The 14,454-nt window shown below is 45.3% G+C and overlaps 1 protein-coding gene across 1 annotated transcript in view; it reads left to right on the top strand.

Moving 5' to 3' along the window:
* Positions 1–14,454, top strand: part of CHD2 (chromodomain helicase DNA binding protein 2) — a 91,898-nt gene that overhangs the window by 58,517 nt on the left and 18,927 nt on the right. The window contains exons 9-23 of the mRNA XM_034065895.1: positions 3,811–3,872; positions 5,409–5,531; positions 5,856–6,005; positions 6,881–7,014; positions 7,649–7,874; positions 8,585–8,685; positions 9,311–9,355; positions 9,512–9,687; positions 10,352–10,476; positions 11,058–11,274; positions 11,408–11,497; positions 12,010–12,200; positions 13,039–13,227; positions 13,750–13,912; positions 14,288–14,440. Of these exons, the coding sequence (XP_033921786.1) occupies positions 3,811–3,872; positions 5,409–5,531; positions 5,856–6,005; positions 6,881–7,014; positions 7,649–7,874; positions 8,585–8,685; positions 9,311–9,355; positions 9,512–9,687; positions 10,352–10,476; positions 11,058–11,274; positions 11,408–11,497; positions 12,010–12,200; positions 13,039–13,227; positions 13,750–13,912; positions 14,288–14,440 (2,145 nt within the window). The remainder of the gene's footprint in view (positions 1–3,810; positions 3,873–5,408; positions 5,532–5,855; positions 6,006–6,880; positions 7,015–7,648; positions 7,875–8,584; positions 8,686–9,310; positions 9,356–9,511; positions 9,688–10,351; positions 10,477–11,057; positions 11,275–11,407; positions 11,498–12,009; positions 12,201–13,038; positions 13,228–13,749; positions 13,913–14,287; positions 14,441–14,454) is intronic.

Here is a 14,454-nt window from a genome sequence, read left to right as displayed (position 1 = left end):
TTGATACAGAGACGTGGGCTGAAAGATCAGGAAGCGAAAGCAGAGTTTTGCATAGGGGTACAGAGGTGCTCTGGGGACTAGAGCTGTCTCCAGGAATAAGAGCACACACGAGGTTTTTAGTAAAAATAGTGCTTGCCTGTGCATTTTACTTTGCAGTTAATAAATGAGCTTCAGGTTTCAGCCGGGGGATGAGAGACATGCAGAGCCAGGTGCCTTTCTGAGTGTTCTGGGGCAGCTGAGAAAGAAATGTGGTCAAAAGTTGACTATGAAAAGGACAGTTTCAGGTTGGAATTAGTAATAAATGGCAGGGTGTATCTTTTCTGTGAAGCCACAAGTCATGCACCAGAGTGTTCCCAAAATACAACTGGTTTCATTATTGAATAAAAATGGTGCTCGTTGGCATTTTGGTCAGTGTTTTGCCCCGTATTTGCTGAAGGTTCTAAGAGTACAGGTCCCACTGGGAGAGTTTCAGCAGAGGGAAGAAAACTAACTGGGTGAGCTGAGGTCCTCCAGCTTTTCTGGAGCCTCTGATAAGCCTGCAATGAGCAAAACCTTACTTGGGCTTTAGTTTGAAACATTTCTTGACCCTGTTTAAGCAAGTCTTCACCTCTCTTAGCAGGCTACATGAGCTCAAGATGTTCACCTGGACCATGCCAATGGCCTTGAGTCTCCCATTTCTTCTGCCCTAGTGGTGAGGATGCTTGTGGACAGGCTGTAGGAGTAGAACTTTAAAGCTGCTGCTGCATTGCTGTGCTTGGTGCTGTGTATGCAGCATCATTATGTTTTGTGTAGTGTGGCTCCACAGCAGAAAGCAGCAGCATTAATCAGTGAAAGCGTGTGCACTGTATGTGCTGGGAGAGAGAAAGAATGAATGAAATGGGAGGAGTAAGTGAGAGTAAAGGCTGGTCCCTTCAGCTGGAAAGCAAGTTGGAAGAGCGCAGTGCCTGGTCCAGATGGAAGTAATGATGCAGGAATAAGTTGGGTAGGAAAAGAGGAACTAGGGAAGGTCAGTCATCATTTGCCTTGGCTGCAGCAGCAGCACCTGAGGGGCAACCTGTGCCCAGCAGCGTTCTGCAGCCCTAGTTCTGGGGCTCTGAGAGGCAGCCATGTGCCCCCAGCACCTCTTGCTGGGCTGACAAAAGCCTTGGTGGGGACTGGAGGTGGATTTTGTCATCAGCTCATGTCATTCCAGGGAGGTGATGTAGCTGAAATTGAAGTTGCATGTGATTTCCCAACTGGTCTGCTTCCTGGTGATGATGAGTGGCAGTCTGGAGAGCAGGCATCGCCTCAGATGCATGCTGTGGACCTGGCATGCTCCCAGCTTGCTGGTTATCATCTGCACTTCCTAAACTGAGGAATTTACCACCAGCCAGAGCCTGTAGGTCAGTGCTGATAATGGGGTGTTACAAGCACAAGCTTTGAGCTGTGTAGTCCAGGGCAGAGGTGTAAATCTCACCCTTGGGATGATTTGATCAAATTAGCACAGTGTTTTGTGGCTGAGTCCTGAAATGTGGATTTATACGGAATTAAGAGATTGCTAAAATGTGCTTCTGCTCCTTTAAAATCAATAACTTGTTATTTCTGTATAAGATGGTAGAAAGCAGCTTTCAGGCAGGGGCACCCCAGGGTCAGGATGCAGGGAGGAGTGAGGTAGGTTGGTGGGAGGCGAGGCTGAGTCACTGCCATGGGGCTGCAGGCACTCAGACCGGGAGGATGTGGGAGCACAAGGCAGGCACATGACTCAGGCTGGGGACTGGCTGTGTCAGAGGAGATAGAGCTGGGCTTGACACGCATCCAAAAAAGACAGTGGTGTCTTTGAAAGGGGTAACTGAAGGCGGCTGAATTGCAGTCACAAGTTAGAGTTTTTCAAGGCAGGAGGAGGTGAGAAAGACAAGTCATCAAGAGATTAGCAAGAACTTTGGAGAGACAGCCACAGAGCAGGGGCAGAGGGAGGCATTTGAAGATGGACACTAGAAACATGGCCAAAAAGTGGAGTTAGTTTCTAAGAGCCAGAGGTTGTTTTCTCCAAATCTGGTCTCTGACACACAGGAGGAAGATCCTCCTCTCTGGTGGTTTGCCAGAGACAGAAAAGAGTAAACGTGCATGGAAGGGCAGCTGTCAAAACTCATGGCAACATTGGAATGGCAAAGCAGCGTGCTTCAGAAAGGGGATAGGAGATTAATAGAGAAACAGAAGATTGAAGGCTTTTGAAGTGTGCATGTCGAAACTGAAATCTGGAATGTGTAGCTTATGTTGCAAGGGTAGGAAGGGCTGTCCCTGGGGTTTGCAAGTCATTTGCTTCCTGGATGCTTGGTCAGTGATACAGGGGTTTCATCCTGGGAAGGGGTGGATGAACATATGTTCGTAGTTAGATATGGAGCAAAAGGTGGTGCTGTGTCACATGTAAATCCGACACCAACACAGTGGAATTCAGCAAAGCTCTCGGTCTAATGCAGCATCCAATATTCAGTGTATTTTAATGGAAACACTGGCACAGTTTCTGGTGGTGGAAGGGAAGCTGGAAAATGAAATACAGGATGCAGAAAGCAGAGGGGTGGCCATGGCCCTCCAGAGTCTCGACTTTGCATGTTGCAGCTGACACCGTCTCACTAAATCCTTGTGTGAACAGCTTTTGGCTGTAAGCTGTGCCAGCTGTTACAGGGGGTGGGTGCAGCAGGAGATGCCTGTGGAGATAGATGGGCATTTCCTACAGCTAAAGCTGAATGCTGTGGCAAAAAGTAGTTTGAAGGAGATTTCCAGTAAGTTTGTAGAGCAAGCAGTCTTGGAGGTTATTTTGATCATTTTAATATTCCTTTAGAAATCTCACGTTGGTTTCTTCAGTTTCCTCCCTGCCAGTTTCTGTTTTCTGGGGCAAGTGCATGCACAGTCATGTGTTGGTTGAGGGTGTTATTTATGTGATAATCTGCTTTTATGGTTGAGTAGTTTTTGATGAAAATGGGGTCGTGCACAACCAGCCTTAAGATGGGTTTTTTTAGCTCTTGTGGTCTGTAGGAGATAATGATGCCTGCATTTAAAATAGTACAGCGAGTAGTGAGAATATCTCTAGATACATTCAGCCAGAGAGACTTCACTGCTGGAGAGTGGAGGATTAGGAGGAAGGAAAGCAGCAGGACATGGCTGTGACCCAGTCAGGTCCTCAGCAAGTTTTGTTGTGGGAGAAAACAGGAAAGCAGGACACTCTCGTGACGAGAATATTGTCTTCTTAAGAGACTTTCCTTCTCTATAAGAAGTTTCTCTAATGAGGTCAGTGATCATAATGCATTTGTAGCTGCGAAAGTCTCTGCAGCCACAGAAACACCCCGAACATTGCAGGAGCCCTGCTGAAATGGCAAGTAATGGACACCTAGGAAAGTACATTCAGTTAAAGAACTTGCAAACCTAAGCCTTAGCACTGTGGCAGACACTGAAAATGCTGTCCAGAAAGCACAAAGTCATGTTGCTGCCTGAATGTCAAGCACCAGGCAGGAGCGATGCTCACTGCAACACAGGCAAAGGTGGCAGCAGCTGAGCTCTCCCTTGGGCATGTTTTGCCTCCAACACCAGGGCAGAGCAAGGTTTGGTGGGTTGAATACACCCTGTGGTAATCCATGGGGTATCACACACAGTACAGGTCTGCTGGGATGGCAGATGGAGGTTGCTGAGGGGTTGGTGGGTCGCAGCCTCGCACATCCTGAGCTCAGGGACTCCAGGACAGATGCTAAAGAGCTCTCCAGCCTTTCTGCAGAGCATCCTTGGGGAGACAGTGCAGAGTGAAGCCTACAACCTGATTTTCTCTCTTTTCAATTAAAGGCAAGTAGTGAATCTGAAAATGAGAGCCCAAAAAGAAGAGGCCAGAAGCAGATGAAAAGAACGTAAGTTGCTAGGGAAAGGGTGTTAAATGGTGGGTACTTTGGCTTTATTTTCCAGAATGGTCCTATTGGATTGTTTGGTAGATGTTGCCAACATGGAGAGCTTGCAAAATAAACTATGTAATATTTGCAGTAATGCTACTTTGAATGATGGAAACTGAAGCATGAACATGGGAGCTACAGATGGGTGCAATGCCCCAACTTCTCTTTGGTTTATATTTTCCCACTTTGCCTGTGATGAAATCTGAACAAGTCAGGTTCACTCTGTTGTCAGTCTGTCACTTCTCCATCAGGTTACTTATTCTCCTGCAGAGAGAATAAGTACTTAAAATATAATTAATAATAACATAACATACTCTAAATAGGTTAATCCATTCTGCCCCCACCTTTTTGATTAACAGAGAATAAAACAGAATCATAGAATAGTTAGGGTTGGAAAGGACCCTTAAGATCATCCAGTTCCAACCCCCCTGCCATGGGCAGGGACACCTCACACTAAACCATATCCCCAATGCTTCATCCAACCTGGCCTTGAACACTGCCAGGGATGGAGCATTCACTACCTCCCTAATATAACAAATTCTGTTTCTCTTCTATTAGAACCTTTTGCTAAAACAAAAGAACTTCCATAAAGGATATTTTGGATGCCTGACTACCGTAACTGAGTTCCCTTACAGTTATATTTCAGTGCCTTTTTCCATCTAAGAAGTACCTTTTAGTTTTTCCGAACACTAAAGTGAGCTTAAAGGAACTATAAGATGGCTGCTGGAGAATCTGAAACACAGCCCCATGATCCTGCTCCCTTTCTCCTGTTTCTTTTCTTTTAAGTTTTCATTTAGTCCATTCAGTTCATAGAAGTACATTAATTCCTACATTCATCAATGCAGGAAGGAAGATTACAAAGGGCAGGAAGGGCTGTTGCTCTCCTGAGCAAGGGGAATAATCCCTGTGGACTCTCCTTGTGTCCTTGGAGAGAAGAGGGGCTCCTTCAAAGAGCATTTTGGAGGTGCTCTGTATTGCCCACAGATAACTGGGCTTTCTTTTACTAATGGTATGATGTGATTTGCCTTCACACTTGGCAACTTGAGTTACCTGAATTTAGATGGCAGGAGAATTCTCGCTTCATTTCCCAGGCTACAAGGAGATCATGTAACTGTGCGGGCTGTGGCTCGTACTCTGTAAGTGAAGAGCTCATGTCTTAAGACTTTTCCAGCTCATTTCAGGAATGCAGAAATGGAAGAGAAAACCAAATGAACTGAAGCACTTGCCCACCCAGGTGTAAGAAGTGCAGCTCTGCCACAAGCACTGATACACTGCCACTATGTGAACCAAAACCTCAGTGACTGAGGTCTCTTCCTCAAATCACAGAACTACACCATAAAATCCCCCCTGCATTGTACTGAGCATTCAAGAGTGGAGCTTGAATTTTTACTCATAACTATGACCTGCTAGTATTGACCTAGGTGGCTTGGACATCTGCTTAGCCAATGTTTGTGTTGAAACATGACTGCCCTTCATGATCTGCATTTCTGATCATAGAAACAAATGGAAAAGAGTCATCTCTGGGGAAGAAGAAGATGAAGATGGAGGGGAGCAAGGCAGCAGTGGAGAGAGTGAGCCTGAACAGAAGAAAATTAAAGCAAGAAGACCTGCCCAAAGGAGGTAAGAAGTGGTTGGTTCAGTCTGTCTCTTTCTGCGTAAGTCCTGTCTGCCTCTGCTAGGTGGAGGTAATCTCTTTGTTGCTAAGCAATGTTTTTCTGAGGGCTTTTTTTTTTGCAGTATTACCTTTGTTTACCACCTAGTAAACCTGGGACTTAGTTACTCTCTTGTCTACCCATCTCATGCTCCAGTAGTAATGCAGTGTGTTCCGTGGTAGTTAGAGCAGACTAAATCCCTAGTCTGTTAGTATTTGAGACTGATGCTTTATAAAGACTTACCAAAATGGATGTTTCATAAACCATTATGGCTTTTTAATTCTTTTTATAGAACAGTGACCAAAACCAGTGTTAAAAAGACTTACAAACCCCAGCGTGGGAAGAAGAGGAAGAAACCAGACTCATCTGAAGATGACGATGATGATGAAGATGATGAAACCCCCAAGAGACAAACTCGACGAAGAGCAGCCAAAAATGTCAGGTATCAAGAAGTGTGGGGTTGCTTGATGATGAGAGGTGGCTGGCTGGGGATAAGGGGCCCCAGGGGGCCCTGACCCCGTGTGTGATCCTGCAGGGACCCTGCTCTGTCCTGCAGGTGTATGTTGGCTGAAATGGGATTCTTTTGACAGGTTCATGCTGGGAACATCTGACTTCTCTTTACTGTGTTTTGCTGTCTGTAAAGAGGGGATATTTATCAGTCCCTCTCAGAGAAATGTGAGGAGGTTTGCATAATGTTTCTAAAGCACTCTCAGGTGAGATTAAGAATTGCAAATAATAGATTAAAATGAGTAAAAGGGAGTAGCTGTGGTAGATTGGACCAGTTGTCTGAGCAAGGCTGATAGGTAATGCTTTGGGACAGAGTATTGAGACATGGTGGAGGTACAGCATTACCCCTTTGGCAGTCCTAATAAGAGACTTGCAATGAGCCACCTAAAGAATACTTCTGGTAGCTAAATGTTCATCAGAGATGACAAGTGTAGTCCCCAGGGCAGTGTAGACACCCAGGCAGCCTTTTGATGCTCTGCAGCCTCCAGTATTAAACAGAAAATAATCTTTCACTGAATAGAGACTTCCTTTGGTGATGGCCTTGCTTCTGCTGCAGGGATTGTCCCACCTCCTTGTGAAGCATCCGGTATGAACCATGGTCAGAAAAACTGTATGGACAAGAAAATTAGTCTGATAAAGTCTTGGGGGAAAACACTGAATATCTAACTTAAGAAATGCGTGTTCTGAACATGTACTGATCTGCAGGATAAATGCTGGAGAAGCTTGCTCCCACTCTCTGCTATTCTGTGTGTTTCTGCAATGGGAAGAATCTCAAGAGGTTTTTAATCAGTTTGGTTTTGTCTCATTCAGTTACAAAGAAGATGATGATTTTGAGACAGATTCTGATGACCTGATAGAGATGACTGTGGAAGGAGCTGATGAGCAACAAGACAACTGTGAAACTATAGAGAAGGTCTTGGACATCAGGCTTGGAAAGAAAGGAGGTGTGTTATTTCTGATGTCCATCATGTGCACTCCCAGCCGGTGCAGTGCTTTGGCAACTTCAAAGTGTGGGGTCAAGCATTGTTTCAATGCTCCTTACCCTTTCCTCTATGCCATTTATTTATGTCTTCTAGCAGCTTTTGTAAAATCTAGTATCAAAACTCCTAAAATGTCAAGTTTAGGTGTTTTATGTGCTTGGCAACTTTCATTTAGTGTGCACACATGTTAAGACTCAGTTACTGTTCTACAAGTCTTGCTTTCCTCTTCTTTGAAGTATAAAATAGATCTTCCAGTAAAGGCATTTTTCACAGCTCCATTGACAAAGCAATAATGAAAATAAAGCCCATGTTTTGTTCTCATAGCCTTGCAAGAGTGGTTTTGTAAAGCTGAATGGTTGTGGTTTTTTGGTTGTAAGAGACCTTTGAATTATACTTAAAGAAAAGGCATTTATGACAGATTTATAAAGGTTCTCTATGGAAAACTTTTGTGTGCCTGTCTCACTTGGCTGCAGAATGTGCAGGTTATTCTTTGTGCTGTCACAAAAGATGTATTGGAAAAATAAGTTTCTGCCCTAATGCAGTTCATGTCCAGTGCTTGATAACAATGGTACTGACTGCAGCCTGATTTCTTTTGCAGCCGTTGGTGCTTCCACCACAGTGTATGCAACTGAAGCCAATGGTAACCCAAGCGCTGACTTTGATCCTGAAAAGGATGAGGGAGAAGTTCAGTACCTGATCAAATGGAAAGGCTGGTCGTACATCCATAGCACGTGGGAGAGTGACGAGTCCCTGCAACAGCAGAAAGTGAAGGGCCTGAAGAAGCTAGAGAACTTCAAGAAGAAAGAGGAGGAGATCAAGCAATGGTATGCTCTGCTTCAGCAGTGGCCTTGGGCCTATCGTTTTTTAGCCAGAGGTTTACAGAGTCGTGCCTGAAAACATTTGATTTCTTCTTGCAAAGGATGTTTCATCCACAGCAACTGTTTTCAGCGCACATCACTCATTGCTCTCTTTGCACATCCTCCCTCACAGAGGTGATGTGGTGTTGAAAGATAGAGGAAAAGTCATGAAAAGCACAATACTACTGCTTCCCAGGCTTAAGAATTGGAGTGGTTGGCAACAAATAAATGGTGCACAGATTCCCCTGGCCCAGGAGGTGCCATGAAATCTTGCAGCCTTAGTAACCCTTGTTTATTGTGGGCTTGTCTGTGTGCAAGTGTTTGCATCAGTTCATGTCTGACCTTCCCAGGAACTTTAAGGAGAGCTGTGGTGTGTTTCCAAAGTGATAAAACTGGAGCAGCAGCTCCTATCTCGATTTGATTCTGGTTTTGTGATTGATTCTTGCAGCAGAATAAGGCATCATATAACAGGGAGACAGTACGAATGTCTGTGATGTTTGCTTCTCAGTAATGATCCATAATTATACGAAGCTTTACAAAACACATCATATAAGCAGTAGTCTGCTTCAGAGACTGACAGAACCATATAGCAAAGTAGAATATCTTTATGGGGCATTCATGAGCATTATGACAGAAGCATCATGGTGGCTTTTTATGTTGGATCTTTTTGCATGTAGGCTGGGCAAGGTGTCACCTGAAGATGTAGAATACTTCAACTGCCAACAGGAGCTTGCTTCTGAGCTGAACAAACAGTATCAGATAGTGGAGAGAGTGATAGGTAAGTGAATCCAACACTGGGGGTGAAGTAAGAGTGGAGCATTAATCTCTAGTGACAGCAGAATGAGTGTATGGCTCTCTCTTCAGTATATCTGGAGAAAAAAAAAATAGGTGTTAGGTGTATTTCCATGTGTGAAATTCAGGGATTTGAACAGCAGAAATTCCAGGTTTAAGGATTTGTATTTACAAGCAATACAAATAAATCACTCTCCTTGCCTGGAGTATGGGATGATACACTAATTTCCAAGGGGATGTTCCGGTTGCAGCTGCTCAAATTCTTTGATTTCAGCCCTTTGGATGCAAGGTGTTTGCATCCACAGCAGCAGTAGAGGCCTGGCTGTGAGCACCACTTCCTGTGATGTGGTTGAGGACGTGGTTAGGCTGCAAGGCAGCTCAGGGGTTAGATTTTCATGATTACTCACTGAAAATGGTAACAGGGCTTACTGAGCACTTCAGTAATATCACAGTTGGTTGGACATGGAGGTGCTTTGGGAATTGTCTTGGAGAGCTGTTTTACCTATTTCCAGTACAATTCCAATCCACCCGTGGGGTGTGTAGCAGTGATAGCCCTGCTCCCTCTGCTGGCTGCCAGCACTCCAAACTATTCCTTCCCTTTTCAACCACAGCTGTGAAGACCAGCAAGACCACAACGGGACATTCAGAACTGCCAGGTAAAAGAGCATGTTTTGGTCCCTCTAAACTTCTCCCTCTAACCAAGACCTGTGTTGTGGTTGTCTGGGTGGTTCAGACTGCCCCTGGGAACATCACTTGTGTTTCAGCCACACAACCACAGTGATGGGGTTTGGGTTTTTATGCATCTATTGCAGCAAGCAGTCGTAAAACATCCTCGAATGACCCTGAGTACCTGTGTAAGTGGATGGGGCTGCCCTATGCGGAGTGCAGCTGGGAGGATGAGGCACTGATAAGCAAGAAATTCCAGCACTGCATTGACAGCTTCAACAACCGTAACAACTCCAAAACCATTCCCACTCGGGACTGCAAGGTTTGCTCCCATCTCTTCTCTCCTCCTGCTGGCTTTCTTCAGGCTGGGTGATGACACAAACAGTGGGAATGTGAAGTTTTTGTCAGGATAAATGTCAGAGAACATTTTCCCATCCTCCTACCAGTGTTTAGATGGTTGGTTGCTGTTCTTGTATTGTACTTTAAGGCAGAGATGTGAACTCCTTTTAGTTTCCTTTACTCCGTGTACAGTGAGAACGTTATGCCCCCCTGGGGAGTGGGAGGCTTAATGAAGCCTTGCTAAGTGCTTCCTCCTCAGAAGGAGCTGCAGGAGAAATGCAAAGGTTTAATATCAGTTGGATTAAAAAACAGCATAGCTGGGAGAAAAGTAAACCTGCAAGATGCTGTTACTGTGAAGAGATGGGAATAATGGGAAAAAAAAAAGAAAGAGGACAAAAAAAAGCGGTGCTTTTTCCATCTCCTGTGCATTATGTACAGGTTACTGCACCTGGAGGGACTCAGTGCTGGTTACCAGAACCAGAGGGCAGCAGGGAAAACAATATTGTGGAGTGGTTATCTGAATTGCAGACATAAGCACTGGCTAGGAAAATGTGGACAGACTTTCACTAATGAAGAGAGACACATTTTTTGCTGAATTCATAGGTTTCATTGCTGAATGTTGAGACTTACTTGAGCGTCTTTCTCAGGTATTGAAGCAGAGACCGAGGTTTGTTGCCTTGAAGAAGCAGCCTTCCTACACTGGTGGTGAGAACCTGGAGCTGCGGGATTACCAGCTGGAGGGCCTCAACTGGCTCGCTCACTCCTGGTGCAAGTATGTATGGATGCAGCATGACGTTGGGTTCGTGGCTCCTGATTTGCCTCCACATGGGCTCTGACCGTGTTGTCTTCAAGTGAGCTCTTCACCCGGCCTCCTCCTGCAGTGTGAAGGATTTCAAATGTTATCATTGCAGACATTGCAAGCAGGGATTATCTAAAGCAGGAACTTCAGAAACCTTATGTGAAAACAAAACCCATTTTCCCTGTCTGGGCCTGTTTGCAGGCTGTTGTGTGAGCCTGCTCCATCTGAGCCATCATTTTCCATTGCCTTAACTGAACAAAAGGTGTGTGGCTCAGCATGCTTAGGTACTGGTTGAAGTCTTTGAGAAATAGCCTTCTACAATCAGGCTACTGACTACTCTGCCTCTGTCCTTGCTTGCCACTGTATTCATTTTGGAAGTTGCAGTGGCATGTACAGTCTGGATGTCCCTGGCATCCGCTTGGAAGTGTTCAGATAAATGTTTTTGCACTGCCCCCTTTCTGTCCTTGTCAGTGATTGCTGTTCAAGCTGCTGCACAGTAAACTAGTAGTGGTGGAAACAGGGCCTAGAAGGCATTTATGTTTGTTCTGTCTCAGGAACAACAGCGTGATCCTGGCTGATGAAATGGGCCTGGGCAAGACAATACAGACAATATCATTCCTGTCGTACCTCTTCCATCAGCACCAGCTCTATGGCCCTTTCCTGTTGGTGGTGCCCTTGTCCACTCTCACCTCGTGGCAGAGAGAGTTTGAAGTGTGGGCACCCGAGATAAACGTGGTGGTTTACATCGGAGACCTCATGAGCAGGAACATGGTATGCAGTTGGGAGTGTAAGGCTGGGGATTGGACTTGATTGAAGTCTCTGCCTATAGCTACACTGAATAATGATTGTTAACCCTTTCCTTTCTACAACATTGGTGGAAGTTAACATTTGCCTCCTCTTACAGATACGTGAATATGAGTGGATCCACTCTCAGTCTAAAAGGTTGAAATTCAATGCACTTATCACAACATATGAGATCCTCCTCAAGGATAAAGTGAGTAATGGTCCAAGGATGGTTTTACTTAGGCTTTCTTGCACTTACAAAGGGGGAAGCAGCCCCAAACTAATGGGTTTCCTCTCCCACCATCCTCTATGGTGATGGAGAACATACAGCTACTATTAGCTTTGGCATGGAAAGAGGAAGGAGTAGGGGCTGAGGGAGCGACTGTGCTTTCTGGGTAAAGCAGAGGTGGATGAAAATAGGTGTACCTGCTGAAAGAGTATTCAGATGTGGCAGGAGTGCTGTAAAGCATGGATAATTTTTACCTTTCCTTCCTGGGGAGGAAAACTAGAGCACGCATCTTGGTCCCTATATTTTGTTAACAAGAAACTTGTGAGCCCAGCTCCTTTGTTGGTGGGTCCAGCACAAGGGCTGGAGTAGCACACCCTGAAAAGCACACACTGCAGTGTTTTCTGGCCACAGAGAGAGAGGCCTATGCAAGATGGTGACACTTGTCTGACCCCCCATCTCTTTGGCGCCTGTTTGCTTTGCTTCTTTTCCTCCAGGCTGTTTTGGGAAGTATTAACTGGGCCTTTCTAGGCGTGGATGAAGCCCATCGGTTGAAAAATGATGACTCTCTGCTGTACAAAACACTGATTGATTTCAAGTCCAACCACAGGCTCCTGATCACAGGCACCCCGCTTCAAAATTCCCTCAAAGAACTCTGGTCCCTGCTGCATTTCATCATGCCAGAGAAGTAAGTCTCCTTTTGGTCCTTCACAAATGCCTCTGTGTGCACTCCTGTCTGTTAAATAGACTCAAGGGAGCGCAGAGTGGCAGACATCCCTGTATTAAACTCAGTGGAGTTAGTGCAATGAAAGGAGAACAAATATTGGTGGTGAAAATCAGAGGTTGAATGACTAACACAAGTATTTCTGGCAGCAAAGTGAGTAAGGAAACCTAATCCATGCCTTTCAAATCTGTCTGCTGTCTTAGAGCCACCTCTAAAAAGCTAAACACATTTTAAACAATCATCTCAACCATTTCTGAGGTTTGCAGTAGATTAGAGCTCAGTCACCCTCTCCAACCAAATGTTTGCCTGCAAAAAGAGCTGGCCCACAAGTTCTTTTTGCTGGATCACAGAAGGAGTGAAGGAAAGCTTTGAGATTTCCCAAATGGAGGAGAATAGATTTCAAAGGAGCTGTTAGAGGAAGCAGCAATCCAAAAGAGCATTCAGAGCAGTGTCAAACAGTGCAGTTGTCAAAGCCCTGCCTAGGGGAGGGCAGTGTTGAAAGCTCAGAAACTGTTGCCAGGTAAATGTCAGCAGGAGACAGTGGAGCAGAATACTGGAAAACTTTGGCTTCTGGGTCCTGGGAGTCAGCATGGAGCTCGAAGATAAGATGTTAGGAAGGCAGCTAAGAGCAGAGAGCTGTGTAGTTTGCCAGAGGAGAGTGAACCTTTCATTCTCCACTGTATCTCCATTAAAATGATGCTCTCCTGTCTTGTGCAGCAGGAGCATATTCAGTAGATGCTGTTAGGTGCAATAAGACAAGAGGTATTCTGACTCCTCTCTCCTCCTTGTTTTCTGTTGGTAGGTTTGAGTTCTGGGAGGACTTTGAAGAGGATCATGGGAAGGGTAGAGAGAATGGCTACCAGAGCCTCCACAAGGTCCTGGAGCCATTTCTGCTACGCAGAGTGAAGAAGGATGTGGAGAAATCTCTGCCAGCCAAAGTGGAGCAGATCCTCCGGGTGGAAATGTCTGCTTTGCAGAAACAGTATTACAAGTGAGTTGTTGCTTAAATTACTGGGAGTGCCAGCAGAAATGGGGACATAGTTCTGCATGCCTTGGGAATGTGTTTCAGTATCCTGTGTCCTTCAGCATGCAATGTGACAGACATCACATGTGGTACCAGGAGCTTCCCAGTAGGAAGCTGAAGTAGAATAGATGGTATCTTTCCTTCTAAAAGACCACTTCTATGCTTTTGGAAGATGCATTTTCAGAGTGATCCAGTTCAGCTGGCCAGCTCTGCAGGACAGGGGCTCTATCCTTCCTGATGGGGGGTAAAGCTACCCACACAGTTGTGGTGGTGTTTAATATTAAACTGTAATAATATCAATTGGAAAGTAAGACCAGGGTTTCTGGTGAGAAAACAGGGGTATCCTGTAGAGGAAGCGAAGCGAGATGGAAGGAGGGAAGTAGACTGATGCCTGAACGAGATGTCTCTGAAGGTTTTGTTCCTCCAAGACTCCAGCATGCCCACTCTGCACTGAGCAATTATCTGGACTTTTGACTTCCCTGCCTGCAGGTGGATCTTGACAAGAAACTACAAAGCTCTGTCAAAGGGAACGAGGGGGAGCACTTCTGGTTTCCTGAACATTGTGATGGAGTTGAAAAAGTGCTGCAACCATTGCTACCTTATCAAACCTCCTGAGGAAAACGAGAGAGAGAATGGCCTTGAGACCCTGCAGGTGGGCAGTGTCTTTGGTTAACTCATTTTTGCCTTAACTTTCTTCTATCTTCTGTCTTCCCACCAAGATAAGATCTGACGAAGCTTTAGCTTCTTGCTTCTCCATTAGCAATACTCACCATCTAGTCTCCAGCCCTCTGCTTCCGCTGTAGGCTGCATTCTGTGTCCATCTAGACTTGAGAGCTGCGTGTAATGTAGGATCTATCTTGGATAATAGATTTTGTGTGTGGCTTCTGCTGTGTAAATCCAAATGATTTGGTTAGAGATGTATGAGAGAAGTATGATCCCAAAAGAACCAGATCTCTGCATGTCTCTGTGTAATGTCCATAAGGGTAAGGTTGGAAAGCATCAGCTGGATTGATGTTCACTTTTTCAGTCTCTGGTCAGGAGCAGTGGAAAGTTAATTCTCTTGGACAAGCTGCTGACCAGGCTGCGGGAGAGAGGCAACAGAGTGCTGATCTTCTCCCAGATGGTGAGGATGCTGGACATCTTGGCAGAGTACCTGACTATCAAACACTACCCTTTCCAGGTGAGAAACAGCAC

The sequence above is a fragment of the Melopsittacus undulatus genome, chromosome 9 (assembly GCF_012275295.1).
Source record: "Melopsittacus undulatus isolate bMelUnd1 chromosome 9, bMelUnd1.mat.Z, whole genome shotgun sequence".
In the NCBI taxonomy this organism is placed as follows: domain Eukaryota; kingdom Metazoa; phylum Chordata; class Aves; order Psittaciformes; family Psittaculidae; genus Melopsittacus; species Melopsittacus undulatus.
This window is presented reverse-complemented; position numbering and strand designations above follow the sequence as displayed.